At 33.5% G+C, this 19290-nt stretch overlaps 2 protein-coding genes and 1 long non-coding RNA gene across 5 annotated transcripts; 2 read left to right on the forward strand and 1 right to left on the reverse strand.

Annotated features, from left to right (window-relative positions):
• Positions 1-706: 706 nt before the first annotated feature.
• LOC126688164 (cysteine protease ATG4-like) lies at positions 707-5601 on the forward strand. 2 transcript variants are annotated; one of them, XM_050382767.2, is made up of 9 exons: positions 707-1022; positions 1238-1766; positions 1853-1938; positions 2100-2150; positions 2298-2677; positions 4253-4391; positions 4799-4854; positions 4947-5017; positions 5116-5601. In XM_050382767.2, exons 2-9 carry the CDS (start codon positions 1322-1324, stop codon positions 5325-5327), a joined length of 1440 nt encoding a protein of 479 aa, XP_050238724.1. In that variant the 5' UTR covers positions 707-1022; positions 1238-1321; the 3' UTR covers positions 5328-5601. The 2 variants fall into 2 exon arrangements, with proteins under 2 accessions (XP_050238724.1, XP_050238725.1); XM_050382768.2 differs by having other exon boundaries at positions 1241-1766.
• Positions 5602-6124: 523 nt separating this feature from the next.
• On the reverse strand, positions 6125-7845 carry LOC126653563 (F-box/kelch-repeat protein SKIP20). Its single transcript, XM_050347482.2, has one exon. The coding sequence runs from the start codon at positions 7520-7522 to the stop codon at positions 6272-6274; it is 1251 nt and encodes a 416-aa protein (XP_050203439.1). The 5' UTR covers positions 7523-7845; the 3' UTR covers positions 6125-6271.
• A 7742-nt stretch (positions 7846-15587) lies between these two features.
• On the forward strand, positions 15588-18513 carry LOC126688355 (uncharacterized). Of its 2 annotated transcripts, XR_008791031.1 has the most exons (4): positions 15588-15746; positions 15978-16054; positions 16988-17072; positions 18319-18513. It is a non-coding gene; the product is annotated as an uncharacterized LOC126688355 (long non-coding RNA). The 2 variants fall into 2 exon arrangements; XR_007644241.2 differs by lacking the exon at positions 15588-15746 and having other exon boundaries at positions 15753-16054.
• Positions 18514-19290: the final 777 nt, after the last annotated feature.

A 19290-nucleotide genomic window follows, 5' to 3' on the forward strand; every position in this document is an offset into this window, starting at 1 on the left:
TATTAGTTTTTTCTCGAGAAGTGAAGTTACTAATTTTATTAGTAATGAATTTTCTAATCCAAAGACATGTGAATAGGTATTCTCAAAAAAAAAAAAACATATGAATAGGTAAGAGTTCTTCTAAATTAAATGAGACTGTGAAGTCAAACTATATATATATATATATGCAGCTATTTAAAATTTAAAATTAAAATCTGCAGCGTTTTATAGTTAAAACTTATTCAGAAAACTCCATATAATATGTATTAAAAAATAATGAATCTTTTAATAATGGAATACTTTTTTTATTCAACCTGTGTTTTGTCAGCAATTTATTTTTTAATAGGCAAGGGATGCAATTTCTTTTTAAAATTTTAACTGTGTATTTTGATAGTGCATTGTTTCACGGTTGCGACATATTCACTTCAGATCACCTAAAATACCTCATATTAAAGATATCTATAATTAATGGTTAACAAAGAATCATACTATAAAATTTGAGCTTTAAATGTCCAAGGCAATAAAATTTAACTCAACAAAAGTATCTATAATAAAAAAAAATTCAAAGTTGAAATTAATCACAAGGTTATATCAGCTACCTAATTATAGAAATAAAACATAAGAAATAAATACAAGTCCTTAAGTGTAAAATAGTCCAACTGCAAGGTACTGATTTCGTACTTTTACCAAAAGAAATAAATTGAAGTTTGCAATTTGAGTGTATCTCAATCTCAAATCAACTCATATTCTACGTTTCTTAAGACCAAATTTTGTATTGTTGGGTCGATTTGTTTGTTTTAAAAATTATTCCTCTTAATTGTTTCTCTATATCGTTAAGTTAGTAATTGATAATAACTATAAAAACAAAAAATATCTCCAAAGTTCGAATCTTGCGGCAAATTTCGTACCTTGGAAGGGGTTTAGCTGGTTAATTGCAATTGGGTTTTTTGGTGATTGATCAAAATTCTGGGTTTTGTTGGGTTTGGGTTTCATCAAATAACCCAAAAGTTACAAGAATTTTGCAAGTGAATTCGAGCTCACTGGTATGATCATCATCATGTTCAATTTCTTGTGCAATTTCGTTTTTTTATTTAATTTGCCCCATTTTGATTCACTTAGATATCATCAATTTTGGTGTTAATTTTGTATTTTTTATTGATGTTTTTGTGGAGAATAATTTAAATTATTAGAATTTTACTATATGTTGGTGTTGTATGTTTTCCAGTCTCATTGTATCAAGTTGTCTTCTAATTTTCAGCAGCTAAAAAAAGATTCAAACTTGGGGAATTGTGTAACATAGGGCGACTCTGATTACTGTATGATGCTGCTTGATGAATAGTTAATGAAGGGTTTTCTAACTTCGAAATGCTCTAAAAGTCCAACTGGCTCCTCAAATACATCCTTGACATCTGATTCTTCAGCATCAGGGCCCTCTAACTCCACCACCACTAAGGGCACTTTATGGTCGAGCTTCTTCACGTCGGCTTTCTCTGTTTTTGATACGTATCGCGACTCACCGACAAATTCGGAGAAGAAAGGAAGCCATACTCACAATGGTTGGACTTCAGCTGTGAAGAAAATTGTGTCTGGTGGCTCAATGAGGCGAATTCAGGAGCGCATATTGGGTCCTAGCAGGACTGGGGTGTGTAGTACAACTAGTGATATATGGCTTCTAGGCGTGTGCTATAAGATGTCCGAAGACGAGGGTGGAGATGCAGCTACTAGCAATGGATTAGCTTCATTTACACATGATTTTTCGTCACGAATTTTGATGACATATCGAAAAGGTTTGTGTTTGTTGATATTGTTCACTTCAGCACATATCTAAGTGTAGCTTTAGTGGACCTAAGGGAGACGTATTTGCTGTTTACAGGCTTTGAAGCTATTGGAGATTCAAAACTTACTAGTGATGTAGGTTGGGGTTGCATGCTTCGGAGCAGTCAGATGATTGTTGCTCAGGTACATAGCTTCGTCATTTTTCACATCAACATAATTCTGTGATGATCTGATAATTTTCATTTTGCTTGTTGCTCATGTATGTTGCTCTATCCTTTTCACATCAACTTGCTGAAAACTTGTTCATTCGATCTTAATTATCTGTTTATATGGTAATGTTGTAGGCATTGCTTTACCATAAATTGGGGAGATCTTGGAGAAAACCTTTTGATAAGGTAAGGTGAATGGTATTTATTTCACACCGTATCGTTTCTATTTTTTATTTTTTCTGCTATCTCATTTGTCAGTTGTGAAAATTAAAAAAGAATATATCTTGAATAGTGTCTGGTAAGAATGTTCATGTAATTCTATTGATCATGCAGCCTTTGGATCAAGAATATATTGAGATTTTGCACCTTTTTGGTGATTCAGTGGCAGCACCATTCTCTATCCACAATCTTATTCAGGCGGGCAAAGGATATAGTCTTGCCGCTGGGTCATGGGTAGGCCCATATGCCATGTGCCGCACCTGGGAATCTCTTGTCCGCTCTAAGAGAGAGGAAAACAGCATTGAGTCTCAGTCACTTCCGATGGCTGTTTACGTTGTTTCTGGTGATGAGGATGGGGAAAGAGGGGGTGCTCCCGTGGTCTGCATTGAAGATGCCTGTAGATTTTGTTTAGAGTTTTCAAGAGGACAAGCAGATTGGACACCAATTGTTCTGTTTGTACCTTTGGTTCTTGGACTTGACAAAGTTAATCCAAGGTCCGTGATCATTTTCTCCGAGTTTTATTTTTTTGTTGAAATCATTCATTTTGTTTTGTTTTGCTTTGAATTGGTATATATTATGTTTGTAGCATTTGTATCCAAATATAGTTAAGAATTGATTGGGAAATAATACAAATATCACACGAGAAATACACTTGGTTTTTGAATTTAAATAATGTAAGTATTCTTTGATATTTATTTTGAGCTGCAGACTGATGAATGTATCAGTTTCTTAATTTTTATTGTCTATATGAGTTCTATGATATTTGATTGAATAGCCTCATGTTTAGAATTTTCTTTAAGCCCTTTGCCTTTCGGTGAACTGTACCTTTGGCGTATAATAGTTCTATTTGTTCTTGTTGTCATGCAACATAAACCCTTCTAGATGTATACACAGTTGTTATGCAATGAGAGAAAATCTATTGTGAAGAGAAATTATCATGTACTTAGGTATATCTCGAGGCGATGCTCCTCAAAAGAATTAAGGCATAAAAAACGATCATGAGCTCGTAGGAAAAATCAAATCTAGTACTGTAAGTTCTATTTGGTGCATGCATTATCAGACTTGGAAGTTGTTTTGGTTGGGATTTATGCACTCTACAGGATTTAGTATGGGTGCTAGTTGGACAGTTGGAGGAAAATGAGTTTTAATGGCCCAGACTAGGTAATAATTGTTTATTATTTGATTATTTCTAATAGCTCATTACAACTACTACGATGTTTATTATGTGTACACTGAAAGGGGTCGTCGAGGTCCAGCTTTTAGGAGGGGAATTTGCTATCAAGTCTTGTATCCTTCAAATTCAAATTTTATGGTTGCAATTGCATTACCTCTATTGATCTGGCTGTTCTACTTTTGTGGAGATTTTATGAGAATTAGAATGTTGATGTTTTAGAAAGAAGGCTTTTTTGTGCCCTGGCATGAATTATTAGATGTTTGGTTGCTAAAGTTAACCTTTGAATTTGACCACGCATTTTGAAGTAAACTTTAGTTATTTGGAAATGCTGAGCTGATTTTGACTGATTTCATATATGAATGAACTTGAACATTGTTCATAATTATAGTTATGTTATTCTACTAAATCGAACTTCATCTCGTGTTTCATTTATTGCTGCAACTTTGAAACACTACATGACATCAATGTACAGCTGAAAGACCATATGTCTTGCTCCTCCACTGCATATTTTTATTGTCAGTTAAAGAAGCAATTATAGTTTTTTCTTAAATTCTCAACTTTTGAAGAAAATATTTTAGCATGTATTTGATTTGTGCCATGAGAAAATACTAGAGACAATCCAGTTATCTTATGGTACAGCGATATTTCGCATGTAGTATGTATTCTATATAGATTCACTTTCTTTATTTTTTCTCTTTCTTTTTCTGTTAACAGTGAATTAAATCTTTTTACTTTATGACTTCTATGTGTCCTTATAAAACACTTGACATGTAGATAGTCAGGAGTGTGACTGAAACTTGTCCTGTTCTTACCGGTACAGAAAATATCATATGAAAATTTTGTTTTTGATTAACTCTACATATGTTTATTATTTCTTTTCTTTAACTGTTATCAGGTACATTCCGTCGCTGCAGGCAACATTCACCTTTCCCCAAAGCCTTGGCATAATGGGTGGGAAACCTGGTGCATCAACCTATATTGTGGGTGTGCAAGATGACAATGTTTTTTACCTTGATCCACATGAAGTTCAATCGGTAAAGCATAAATTCATTTAATTGCTTTTCAGTTCTTTGCATATTGCAGGCACCACTTCGTTTGACTTTGAATGACTAATTTTATAGGTTTTGGTTTTTCCCATCCCATGAGGATACCTGCATTATTTATGTGTGGATCTTAAGAACTAAAGAAACCTTAGGTTTTAATTTAGGGATTGTTCAAATAAATGGTGGCTCTCTTGCAACTTTTATGCATTTCTAGCTCAGAAACGGAAACGACACAAAATGTATACCGGCAAATGGCATTTTCAGAAAACATAGGACATGAAACGCGGGGGAAAATAATAAATATTAAGAACGTTGAGATATTCTAGAAAATGTAACTCTTCATTATTTACAGTTACATTTATTTATGTCTCTTTCTAATTGATGTTTTGGTTAATCAGACGGTCAACATTGGCAGAGATGATTTAGAGGCTGATACTTCATCTTACCACAGCTGGTAAGCTTCTGGTTGGGACTACCTTTATTTATCTGTCTAGTATGAAAGTTAAACTCTAATGTCTGCTTTTTTTTTTTCTTATAATTTTCCAGCATTGTACGGCATATACCTCTGGACGCGATTGATCCATCATTGGCAATTGGATTTTATTGCCGAAGCAGAGGTAGCTGCTTTATCTTGGCCTTTTTAATACTTGAGCCAGGCTTGGATTTTCCATATTATTTATCTTACCTTCATTATTCTGCAACTTGTACTTGGCAGATGATTTTGATGAATTTTGCCGTCTAGCATCCAAGCTCGTAGACGACTCACAAGGTGCTCCCCTTTTTACTGTGTGTCAATCTCGTAAATTGTCAAAGCCAGTAAGCCATGGTGACATGTTAAATAACGATGATGAAGTTCAAGATGTCGATTCCCATGGTGTTATGCCTACGAATGACGATGCAGAAGGCGACGAATGGCAACTGCTCTGATTAATAACCATTTCGGAGATTCAAAAAGCTTGTAATGAGTTAGCATACCCGATTCCATCACAGGTCTATTAGTAGCACCGCTTCACTTGGTTGTGTTGATTATATATTTGGTTGATTCAACAAGTAGATAAAGTACAGTAGTCCACTTAATACTATAATTCTTTCCAATTCTTCTTTTTATTTTGTTCAAAATGTGAACATGTTCGACAAGCTGTTAATATTGTACAATTAAAATGCTGGATATTTAATTTAACTTTTGTGGGTTCCTCCATCATGATAGTTCGTTCGACTTGTTTCTATCAGTTCTTTGTCGATCTTACACATAAGAGAAAAGGGTTAATTCGGTATTCAAATTTGTGTTTCGGGTCAAATTACTTATTTTTAACTTATGTAATTAATTAGATCTCAAAACTTTCTAGGTCGAATAAGTCACTTTACTTATTTAGTCAATTATATTTCAAAACTTGTGTTAAATAAGTTATTTTACCTTTTTGAATATCCTAAAATTTGTATCTCATGGTTAAATAAGGCACGTGTTCGTACACGGATTAGGGCTTATTTAACCTAAATTTCCCAAAATATATGTTCGAGAGCTGGGTTGACCCTCCGATGATACGAATAATGGAGGGAGAGTTTGATTGAGAAGTTCCTCTTGACTTTGAATTTAGGATCCCAGTAAGCTCATGATAAAGAACTGGTCCAATTTTGGAAGAGGATTAAAATCAAAATTTCCTGGTTGTATTGAGATTTAACCTATTTTTGACCAATCTGATCAGAATTTGAACCAAACAAATTAGTAAAAAAGAAAACTAATGATCTTCATATGTTTGCAAAATATAAACATAGTTGAAGCACATAAAACACCCTCATTTTAAGGTCTGCAAAAGGCAAAACCAAAATCAAAAACACCCAGAAACTCACTTAAAACAGGTCCAAATCTGAGCTCACATTGTCAAATGACAAGCTGAAAATGGAAACCCAGAAAACTGAACAGGTGTATGGACATGGTTCCACTTCACACTCCCATTTTTCCAATCTTTATCCAAAATAAACGCCCCTTCACACTCACATTCATTACACGACACTGACGTTCTTACATTTTTGCCACCCATCACAAACACTTTACCGTACCCAAGACTGCTCACAAAAGGACTGTTTCCAATCAAACAATCCGGCAGTTGAATAGAATCCACAATCTCCACACTCATGTCCTCGCCCCTCCTCCGCCCCTGCTGCCGGCGGTCTTGTTCATCTCTCAAGAACCACCACCACTGCTTTTCATTTCCCCCACCGGAAACTGCAGTGCTAACACCTCTCGGACTAACACTATTAAAAGGCCAAACCCCGTCAACTTTAGACCAGCGCCCACTCACCGGGTCATAACACTCACCGTCTGATCTGAACTGTCCTTGACTCTCGCTACCGTAGCCACTCACTACCCAGAACTTTGACTCACCGTCCCAACTCAGTCCTTCACACTCGTCCCTCTCTTCGTTCATATCCGCCACCGTCCTCCACTCGTCTTTTTCAATGTCGTACACCTCCGCTGACTTCAGAGCGTTCTTCTGCCCGTCGTGCCCGCCGGCGACGTATACCAAATTTGACCCGACTAAAGCGCAAGCGAAGAATGACCGCGACACCGACATTGAAGCTCCCCGTCTCCACTTCCCGCCGGCGGTGAGATCGAGGATGTGAACATCCGGTACCGGTTCGAGAGTAGCGGAATCCCAACCGCCGATGAGGAGTATCTTCCCCTGAGAGGGGACTGATAAACACTGGCAGAACATCGGTATTCCGCCGTGCGGCCGTGTTCTTCGCCAGAGATTGTAGTTGATGTTAAAAATACTCAGAGCAAACTGCGGCGGAGTATGGATCTGCTGCCGTTGCTGCTGCTGCTGCTGCTCCACCGTCTTGTCTTCATTTTCAGATACAGTAGCGGAGACCATTTCTCCGGTAACTGGGTCGGCGGATTCAGATTGAGGAAGAGGTTGAACTAAACAAACAAGATGCTCAGAAGTACCAAGCTTGAATCTTTGTTGATAAAAAGAAGGATGAGAAATCAAATTTTTCCAAGAATGACAAACTGATTTCATGTTACCATGGAATTCAAACGGTACTTTTACCAAACATTCTCTACCAATCTCATCTGGTAACCCTGGAATTAGTTCTTGATTTGATTTCAATACCATCTCCATTTTTTTTCACTACCCAAAAATTACAAATCTTCAACAAAGATTAGAAAATCTTGAGAAGATGAAGAGAAGGGTATGACTATATATTGAGAATTTATTACTAAAATTGGAATTGGATTCAAAGAATTTAAAAGTGAGGGGGAGATTAAGAGTATATAACAAAAATGGTAGAATTCAAAAGAAAGGAAATTTAAGAAAAGATTAGATCTTTGAGATGTAGGAAATGGAGGCAGTGAGGTTGGCTATAAGTAGATGAATTATGAGTTGGGTTGTGTGGATTTTTATTTTACTTCATGGGGATCTTTTGTTTTTTTGTTATCATTTTTGTTTCTATCCTCATGCCATCATTACAATTTTAAATTATTTTACACTAAGTTGAAAATTTTAAAATAAAATTTGAAATAGGATTAAAATTGAGAGAAGGAAAAAGAAGATCAAAGCTTCTATTATGTCCATATCATGAAAGAGATAGGGGAGGTGAAAATCTAGGGTTGTATTTTGCATATCCACTAGAAACATTGAATAGTTTCTAGTTTATTGTTCCTATCATAAGGAGAAACTTTGTTAATATTTGAGTGAAAAAGAAGGGATTGACCTTGATTTTTGACATATAGTTGCATTATGAAGTTTTAATTGGTGAAAATCTATTTCAATATATTTTACTAATTCAATCAAAGATTTTGCATTTATGTTTTTTATATAATAGTGAAATAAAAGTTATAATTTAATAAAGAAACATTTAGTAAGTATAAAAAATAAATTTCAACAAACTAATAATATTTTTATCTAAATTCTTCAATTTGCTTTTGGGAGTGCTTTTTAATTTATAACTTGACAATATGTTCTTTTCATTCAATGTCGACTACTTTTATTAATACTAATTTAGATATCATTCCACAAATGTATTAATAAAAAAAATAACAATAAAAAATAAACCTATATTTATAAATAATTTTTTTCAAAAGAAAAATTGTTTTTCATAAAAATATGTTTATTTATTTTTTAAAAATTTCTTTTGTTTACTTTTCAAATTTAAACATAAAAGAATATGTGAAATAAATGAAGCATTAATTGTAGAGGATTTTTTATTTATTAATTTTAACAAGTCAACTGGTGTTACGCGAGTTTATTTTTTATTTAAGAAAAAAATTGAAGTTCATTTTTATTACGTAAGATAATTTACGCCATCATCTTATAATCATGTCATGTACCAATTTACATTTAAATATATTTTTTCAATTCAAATTTGACACGTTTAACTTTTGTGTCAAAATATTAAGTTCAAACACAATATGTTTATTATTTAACAAGTTTATACATGTCGAACTGTCTAACATATTTACTGAAAATGTTCATAATAATTCGCTATACACGTAAAAAAAACTTATTTAATCCATTTACTAATTAATACATATATAAAAATATTTTTTTTATCTAAATTCTCCAATTGCATTGGCATACTTTTTAAAATTCTCAACTTGTTAATTTGTTCGCTCCTTTCGACTATTTTTATTAATTATAATTTAAATATCACACCACTAATATATCAATAAAAGAATAACAAATTCAATAAAGAGGTATTTATCAAAAAAAATCAACAAAGAAGTAACATATACTGCATATATAAAAGACTTTTTAAAAAGGAACATATAAACATGTTTATATTTTGAAATTTCTTTCGTTTACTTTTTAAAATTTAACATAAAGGAATATTTATATGAAATAAATGAAGCATTGATAGTAGAAGAAATTTTATTTATTAAATTTAACAAGTCAACTGGTGTTCGCGAGTTTATTGATTATTTAATAAAAAAAATTTAAAGTTCATTTTTATTAGAGTTGATAATTTGCTTCATCATCTTAATCGTGTCAAATACCAATTTATATATATATATATATATATATATATATATATATATATATATATATATATATATATATATATATATATATATATATATATATATATATATATATATTCAATTAAAACCTGGCACATTTAACTTTCGTGTCAAAATATTAATTCTAACATGACATGTTTATTTAACAAGTTTATACATGTCGAACTGTCTGCCTTATTTACTAAAAACGTTCATAATAATTCGATATACACGTAAAAAAACTCATTTAATTCATTTACTAATTAATACTATATATAAAAATATTTTTATTTAAATTCTCCAATTCCATTGGTATAGTTTTAAAAATTTGCAACTTGGTAATTTGTTGGCTTTTTTAAATGTCGACTATTTTTATTAATAATAATTCAGATATTACTCCACTAACAGATCAATAAAAGAATAACAAATTTAATAAAGAGGTATTTATATTTTAAAAAAATCAATAAAGAGGTAACATACATTACATATATAAAAGACTTTTTAAAAAGGAAAATTATTTTTCATAAAAATATGTTTATATTTTAAAGTTTCTTTTGTTTACTTTATAAAATTTAACATAAAGGAATATTTATATGAAATAAATGAAGCATTAGTAGTAGATGAATTTTTATTTATTACGTTTAACAAGTCAACTGGTGTTACGCCAGTTTATTGATTATTTAAGAAAAAAATTTAAAGTTCATTTTTATTAGAGTTGATAATTTGCGTCATATTCTTATAATCGTGTCAAATACCAATTTACATTCAACCATATTTTTTCAATTCAAACCTGACACGTTTAACTTTCGTGTCAAAATATTAAGTTCAAACCCGACATGTTTACTATTTAACAAGTTTAAACATGTCGAACTGTCTAACATATTTACTAAAAACGTTCATAATAATTCGCTATACACGTAAAATAAAACTTATTTAATCCATTTACTAAGTCGCTATACACGTAAAATAAATGCAGCTAGTCTCGGAGGTAAAGAAGCGATGGAAGTGTTTGTTTGGTGTGGCTCTTCGGCGTATTTGGTGTTGGCGTAATCGGGCTCATTTAGCTAATAATCAGTCCTCAATTCGCCATATTATGGATGATATTTTACAGCAGGTCGAGTACATTCATGCTGCGCATGAAAAGAATAACTTAGCTATCCAAGTTATTCAAAACAGGATGCCTTCATAAGCTGGAATGTCCCCCTTCTTCTTGGATGAAGCTTAATATTGATGGTGTCTTTAATCAAGCTAGTGAAGCTACTGGTGTGGCGAAGGCGGGTGGTCTTATTCGAGATGATCTCGGGAACTCGATTAGCGGATTCTCTAGGATTGGGAGGTTCGGATCGTCCATATGTATAGAGAAGCTAACTTTGCCGCCGACCACCTCGCTTCTTGACAATTTGATCCAATATATTCATCATGAAGGTCCCCCTGAGAGTATAATCCCTTCGCTTACTCACGATTTATATGGAACTTCTTATGTTCGTTCTGTTAGATTGTAATTTCGTTTAGGCGTTCTGCCTCCTCCTTTTGTATCAAAAAAAATAACAAAATCAATAAAGAGGTAATATATGTTATATATATATATAAATAAGTTTTTAAAAAGGACACTCATTTTTCATAACAATATGTTTATAGTTTAAAATTTCTTTTGTTTACTTTTCAAAATTTAAACATAAAGGAATATTTATGTGAAATAAATGAAGCATTAATAGTAGAAGATTTTTTATTTATTAAGTTTAACAAGTCAACTGGTGTTACGCGAGTCTATTGATTATTTAAGAAAAAATTTTAAGCTTTTTATTAGAGCTAGTAATTTGCGTCATCATCTTATAATCGTGTTATACACCAATTTACATCCTTTCAATTCGAAACTGGCACGTTAACTTTCATGTTAAAAAATTATGTTCAAACACGACATGTTTATTATTTAATAAGTAAATACATATTGAATTGTCATAAAAAGTACATATCGAATTGTCTAACATATTTACTGAAAATGGCCATAATCATTAGGTATACATGTAAAAAAACTCATTTAATATATTTACTAAGTATTACATATATAAAAATATATTTAACATGTTATTAATAAGTAGTTTAATATATTTAACATATTTTTTAAGAAAATGTATATAACCAAACAACAAACCTCTTAAACAATCAAAAAATTTAATAACACAGATAAAAAATAAAATTAAGGATTAGAACTAAAGAATTTCTCTCTGTTCCTCACTACATACGTTATATATCGCCACTAGTTCCATCTGCCTCCCCCGTTTGTACCGTTTGGGGTTCGCTTTCCTTTCTATTTCTAGTGGTATTTTACTTGCTTGTGGGAGTTTAGGCATTTCCACAAAAATTTTATGGTGGTTGGTTAGTGGCGTGTGTTTTTTCGATTTTGTCATTCACTCTTGTTTTCATCAACAAAATTTATTTGAGAACTTCCATTCCCACAGATGCCGCCAAATAATGAATCAAGGAACGTAGTTAGCTCCGTTTCTGTTCGTATGATGTTCCTATGTAAGAAGATGGATCTTGGGCCTGAGTCCCGAATTCACTCTAATGCTAAAGTCAGTTAAAGGTCTAATAGATATATTGAAAAGTATATTGACAAGTGTGAGATAGTAAGTACCCCTGGAGTGGCTTTGGGTCTTCTATCTAGGGGTGTGCATCGGTCGGTTCGGTCACCGAACCGACCGAAACCGAATTAACCGAACCCGAAATATTAAAAATTTCCAAAACCGAAATCGAACCGAACTATATTGAAACCGAACCGAAACCGAACCAAAATAATATTTCGGTTTGGTCGGTTATTTCGGTTAACCGAAATAACCAAATTTTATTAAAATTAATTATTGAAAAATAAAAATAAAATACAATACAATAATTTTAATACTAATTTATAATTTAAGTACAATTTTAGGGAATTTAGTAACCAAATTCTAAAAAAATTACATAATTACCTTAGCTTTTTTAAAAAAATTACAAAAATTACACAATTAATATATATAATTCGGTTATTTCGGTCGGTTCGGTTAATTCGGAAATTCCATAGCCAAAACCGAACCGAACCGAATTAACCAAATTTTTTAAAAATGAAAATCGAAACCGAACCGAATTAACTAAAAGCCGAACCAAATTAAAATTTCGGTTAATTCGGTCGGTTAATTCGGTTTTAACCGAATACTGCACACCCCTACTTCTATCTATAGGCTAGGTTGTGGATCTTGTGTTTCTTCAGCGATGTGGGATTTTTATATGATTCCATCAATGATGATTGATCAATCCAATGAGACAATATCTTTGAACACAATAAATATGTCAAAGCACAAGAAAAATGCAAGTGTAAAATCAGAAAGATACGCCAGGGCAATGCCCCTCGAGCGTGTTGAGATTCATTTCTCAATAGGCAACGACCAAAAATTATTAAGTGTGAGAATGGCAACGGTCAAGAATTATTGAGATTCCTTTCTCAAAAGGCAACGACAAAAAATTATTGAGATTCCTTGCTAAAAAGGAAACAACCAAAAAATATTGAGACTCACTTCTCAAAAGGGAAAAACTAAAACATTAATGAGATACATTTATCAAAAGGTAACGACCAAAAAATTGTTGAGATCCGTTTCTCAAAAGGCAATGGCCAAAAATTTCCAAAGTCCACCCTAAAAGAGGTAACGACCAATGCATCCAAAAGGACTGTTTATTGTGCAACATAAAATTAACGGACAAGGACTACTATGGCTCAACTTTCAACAAGGATAGTCAAATTATGAATAAAAGACAACTAAGCCCATTCCCTAGAGAAAAAGAAGAGATGAAAATACACGTAACACAAAGTGTCGCCCGAAAGACAAAAATAATTTCATCAAAGCCAAAAAACAAAGGAATAAAGGAGCAACGCAAGAGAGAAGAGAGCAAAAAAGGAAGGCACTGAGTAAAAACATATGTTCTTATTATCAATATTATGAAGTACAAGCGACAACAAACATAATTTTTTTTATAAAAAGACAAAAAAATCTTCATATATACAGTAGACCACTCCTAGATAAAATACTTTGAAAAACTCTCTGGGGGCATTACCCTTAACCTCTTTGGTTGAAGAAATATTCAATAGGAACTACCAAAGAAGAAGAAAAAAGAAGCAACGGCGGGTGCAGGAATTCCCCGGAGAGGAATAAGCAATAGTACCAGAGGTATAATTCTCGGCGCAAGCGAGAGAAGAAGAAACACCAGAACCGGATGAAGAGCTAGACGCACTATATTTTTTCTCCTAAGAGGCCACCAGACATTGGTCCCGGAAGCAATTAAAATCCATATATAAGGATGATATATCTTCACCAAGATGAGACATCAATATACGAGACTGGACATGGTGACAGTAATGCTACAGCATCAAAGGCATAACCTCTCAGGCTTCTTGAAGCTTTGCCTCGAAGACCTGACAAGCAAGTTTAAATGGCTCCTTATCCGCAATGGCTTCATTGCAATTTAACTGTATTGTTGCATATCCAATCGATATCTAAGAACTGATCATCATGAGCTTTGGCCTCAAACAATAAGCCCTCAATCCGGACATCATTTCTTCAAACCAGCCTTCAAAACTCCAATCTCGCCAACCTGGATATTAATTCGCATCTCCAAATTGGAAATAAACGCATACCTCTCTTGCAACATAAATTTCAAAGAGTTGTTATCAGCTTTTTAAGAAGTAATCTCCTCGTTATGTTGATGAGAAACCACATGAACCTTCTTCAGAAGACTGAACATGTTTCTCAATTCAACGTGAAGGCTAACCTTCTCCTTAGCCCAGCATAAAAGCAGAAGCGCCCATCTTCCAAACAACGAACGCCGTCAACAACTCTTAAGATATCCGAGTACAGAGGAAAAACATTTTATCCCTCAGGCTAGTCTTCATAAGTAGAACCAGCGATTAATTAGCTGGCGAGGAACAAGGTTATAGACCGACAGATGGTATCATTTTCCAAAGAATGACCTTAAGAAAGTATAAAACAGTTCATGTTAACAACCCTTCCTTTATTGAGGAAAACAGTATTATGAGTATCCTTCTGAACGCGTCGCGGATGGTTTGGAGTAGAGATCGCAACACTGAACTTGGGGCGTTTTATGGGAACCACCAAATTAACTAATCTAGTGAAATAAGGAGCGGTGAATTACATGGGATTGAGCAAGCGTGGAAGGTGAAGAAATAGTTGCGGAAGCAGAAACAACAATAGTAGACGACAATGATGGAACAGTAACAAAATGATCCTGGTAGGGCCCCTCATAGTTTGAAAGTGAAGAGACAAAGGAAGTAAAAGGACGATCTGAGATAGGAAGAACCATGATAGCATCCTTCTCGTCATAAGAATACCAGATTCCTTGGCATCAAACATGTTGTAATAACCTAAATTTTTGAGGTATTACGTGTAGTGACACAAGGCATAATCGTAAAGATTAAGAATGAGAATATCGGATTAGGATTGGATAATAAGAACTTAGACCGAAGCGGGTCTATTGGAATTATCGTGGAATAATAATTTAAATGGAAAATTATTATGCGATAAATTGGATTCAATCGAGACAAAAAGGGAATAAAATAAAATAAGATGGAAAGCCAGAGCTAATAATATTCACGTCAAGGTCCGTGAAATATTATTAATAAATGATCGTCAAAGTTTCGTAAGTATACGAAATCGTTTTAGAAGAAAGTTTGACGATTAGTTAAGAATAAATGTTAAAGTGCAAATTGGCCACTTTAAGGGCTAAAGTGGACTTTTAACCATAAACTTCCGGAGGAAGCTGTGTTTTACTCTATTTTCTCAAGATAAGAAAATAATATCGATAAAGTGGTTATCGATAGTCATTAATATGAAAATTAGACGAAAAAGTGAGAAAAAGTGCAAATTAGCTCAAAATGGAAATTTGAGCATTTTTGGCCAAAATTGCCAACATAAATTGTTGAAAAGTGATATTATAATATATGATACTAATATTATTTATTTGGAAAATAAATAATACGGAATTCATCGAGAATCGAATAATTAAAGGATTAGTGGACTAAATTGGACGAAAGAAAAGTTAGAAGTTAGAGGTTGAGGAGGTGGAAAACTCAAGGACTAAAGGAGACTTTTGTCTCATTTATCTAAGCCACTTGCATATGAGTTTAAACTCAGCAAGCTTATCATTTTCAGCTCCCAAATTTCGTACTCCACCCTTTCTCCATGGAAGATCATCAACCAAATTTCAAAGGAGCATAACTTCTTCGTTTCTCAACGAAATTGGACGATTTTTGTGGCCACGGAACGAGAAGAAGGAGAGCTGATGATCTAGCCCTATTGTTAAAGGTAATAATCACATCTTGAGGTTAGGGTTAGGGCTGTAACTTTCGGGTTTGATTAGTTAAAATGGTGATGATGATTCCAATGGTGGAAATGATGTGTATGATGAGTAAATTGATGATTTAAGTTAAGTCTAATGGTTGTTTTGATGTAGGATGAAAGTTTTGAATTGTGTGTGATGTATATGTTAAGGGTTTTGAGGATTGATTTGGGGATTTTATGTGTTGATGATTATAGGTGTTCTTGAGTTGAATTGAAGCAAAGTTGATGGTGAATTTGAGCTTGAAGTGTTTGGCCATGATCAACAATCCAAGGTGAGGTTGAATTCTGAAATTTATCTATGTTTTGATTGATATGTTGGATGAGTTTGATGGCTTAGGATTTACTTTTGCTATGATAATGATGATGGTTAATAAGTTGGTGTTTTGACCATTGAAATTGTGTTGTGATTGAATGCAATTTGACTTGAAAATGGGTAAGGGTTTCGGCCCCTAAACTTGATGGATGAAGTGATGATCAAATGTTGGATTCATTATTTAATGTGAGTTAATTAGAACTGAAACAAGTTGAGTTTAATTGATTAAGGTGATGGTGAAGTTTGATGAAAAAAAAATGATGATAGTATTGGATATTAATGAATGATTTAGGTTGTGTTAGTTTGATGAAACTTAGCTATGAATTATGATTGATAATTGAAGTATTTAGAGGCTGGATTGAATTGGTGTTAGATGTCTGAAATTGTTAGGTTTAGTTTCAACACGAAATAGTTACGAAACGAGTCGGCGAAAATTAGTTTGACGATTGGCAGAATTTTGTACTGCAGAATAGAGATATTGTCAGAGCAATATCTCGAGTTTTATACTCGGAATCAAGTTCCGTTTGTTGGCACGGAAACTTTGAGATGTTACCTACAATTGTCCAGGTTTACGTTTTCTCTAATCTGCCTCTAAGATAATCAAATTGAGCAAAACATTTTATTGCTCAGAGCAGGTCTGCAGTTTTAGGACAGCCCTATGTAAAAACCTTATGGGCTAGATTCCGATACCTTCGGGTGCGAATTTCATTCCGAGACCTAAACAAAAGTTGTAGGCGACATTCCGAACTTTAAGAATGTCAATTTTGTTTTGGGGTCGGACTATTTTTAGATAAGAATTTTGTTAGCCGAAGTAGACTAGAAAATTAGCTTTTTGATAAATTAGTTATACTTAGAAATTTTATTAATTCGTAGTGTTATCGAATTTGCGTAGACTCGACGAAGCGACTATCGACAAGGCTTGAGGGGAACAGATCGAGATGTCTTCGTGTTTATTTAAAGATTATGGATAGCAAGTGGTGAGTACACTTTAAATTACTCGTCAATATTCATAAAGCCGCGTATTTTATTACGAAAGGCTATATGAATATTTATATATTTGAAATGTTTGTTTTTAAAAATATATACGTATGTGTGTTTCGAAAATGATGTTTTATCGTATTTTGCTATTTTGACAATAACATAAAGAAATGAAAAGAATATATATATGTTTAAACACAGGGGATGGGTAAAGTAATATAATGTGAACCGAACCAAATATAAATAAAAAGAATATAGTACATTCCTATATGTACTATTATGCAAATATTTATAAAGAAACTTAGTACGTTCATATACATACTACTAATCATAACAAATACCCATATGTGCGTGTGTTATTAATGTATGTTGTAGAGTGTTTTGTGTATGTCATGGTCCATAAAGGATCAATACAACAGAACGAAAAATACAAAATCAACTGGAAACGTAAAATGAGAATTGTACTATGGTACACCCAATAATAAGAACTAAGATACGAGGTTAAACTCGGTAGAACTATCCCGGGACCCGTATCTCATTCATTCTCGATAATAGTCCTCGGGACTCATACGAAATAAAAAGTGAGTATACATCGAGAAATTGTACGAAACAAGATCGCGAAGTAATACGGAACAAACACTCCTATTAAATGTCAATAGGAATTATATGAATCGACAGTTAAGTTCAAAAGACTTGCAGGGTGCAGAGTCCGAATGCAGACACGAAAGTAACTCGGTTGAACTATCTCGGGACCTGTGTCTGGTGAGTAACTCGGTTGAACTATCTCGGGACTCACAACTTGGGATTAAGTAGTGGCATGAGTAACTCGGTCGAACTATCTCGGGACTGTGCCACATGGTTGAAGGTAACTCGGTTGAACTATCTCGGGACCCAACCATAAGGATCAAGTCACAAGGGATTTGTCAATGATTTAATACGACTTAGAATCATGATATAAACTAAGATTTAAGATTCAGTCGAAAATTAATGAAACAGAACGAGAAAAGAAAAATATCAAAACCATAATAAGAAATCAAAGATGTCAAATACGTATAAACTATAAGTTTATGAAATAAACAAGGAGTTATGAAGGAAAGTAAAGAGGGTATGCAATATGATTTTAGAAGAGTATTTTCTATATATAAAATGGGTTTTCAACGGTTTAACCCTTTATGTGATATTGCGTGTAATTTTGGTGAACTCGCTCAGTTTTATACTAACCCCGTTGCTCCTCCCATTTTTCAGGGATTGTATGATATGATTTGGAGAGTCAAGCTTCCGAAGTTTTAATTCTCGGAAGTCATTTGCACAAGAAGTGAAAGAAGGTTTTCATTCTAGCGGTCCGCAGTAGTCTATATGTTTTTGTCTATGTATTTGTATAACGCGTTTTAACTCTGATATTTTTATAAAATGGGGTCACAGGTATTTTGATATGTGAAATATGATTTGATTTGCGAAAAATTTACACAGGTTTTTAGGCTTGCTACGGGTTTCGGAGCTACCACTCCCATTCCCTAGCGCCGGTCGCGACTCATAAATTTAGGTCGTGACACATGTCCTTCGCCATTTTTAGTAAGAAAACACAAGAAAATAAGGCAAATTTAGGAGTACGCAACAACTTAGAGAGCAAGGAAACAAAAAACTAAAAACATCTCGAAAATAGGGGGAATAGAAAGCTTAAAGTAGAAGGTTCAAGCAAAGGAATGAAAAGGGTATGCACAAGGGTTAATTATAAGCAACGAGCGAGGAAATCCAACATCAGAAAGTTGCCTCGATTGAATACACACCTTCAAAATGCTGCCAACTATTGTTAGCAAAAATACTAACTTGTAGTAATCCGGAAATACGGAATCGATCCCACGAAGACAAGAGGTTTAAAGTGAGCGAACACGTATTGGAAATTCAATTCGGAAAGCAACGATCAATTGGAATTATAGTAATGACTACGGAATTTTAAACTAGCGAAATTAACACTTTAAGCAATTTAAAAACTAAAGCAATTAATTAATAAACGGGATAAAACAATAGGAAAAAGGCGTTTAGAGGTTGCTAGACATGCCAAAGTCAAATCTAGGTAGTTTGGGTTAAAGTGATGGGAAATAAGGTCGGGTCAAGCTATTCTACGGAACCAATTCCGCTCTCTCAAGCCGGAATTGAAAGAGTCGAAACTCGATTAACAATCCCGAAATCTAATCCACTCTCGTGCTCATGGATTTC

This window comes from Mercurialis annua, linkage group LG6 (assembly GCF_937616625.2).
Source record: "Mercurialis annua linkage group LG6, ddMerAnnu1.2, whole genome shotgun sequence".
Lineage (NCBI taxonomy): Eukaryota > Viridiplantae > Streptophyta > Magnoliopsida > Malpighiales > Euphorbiaceae > Mercurialis > Mercurialis annua.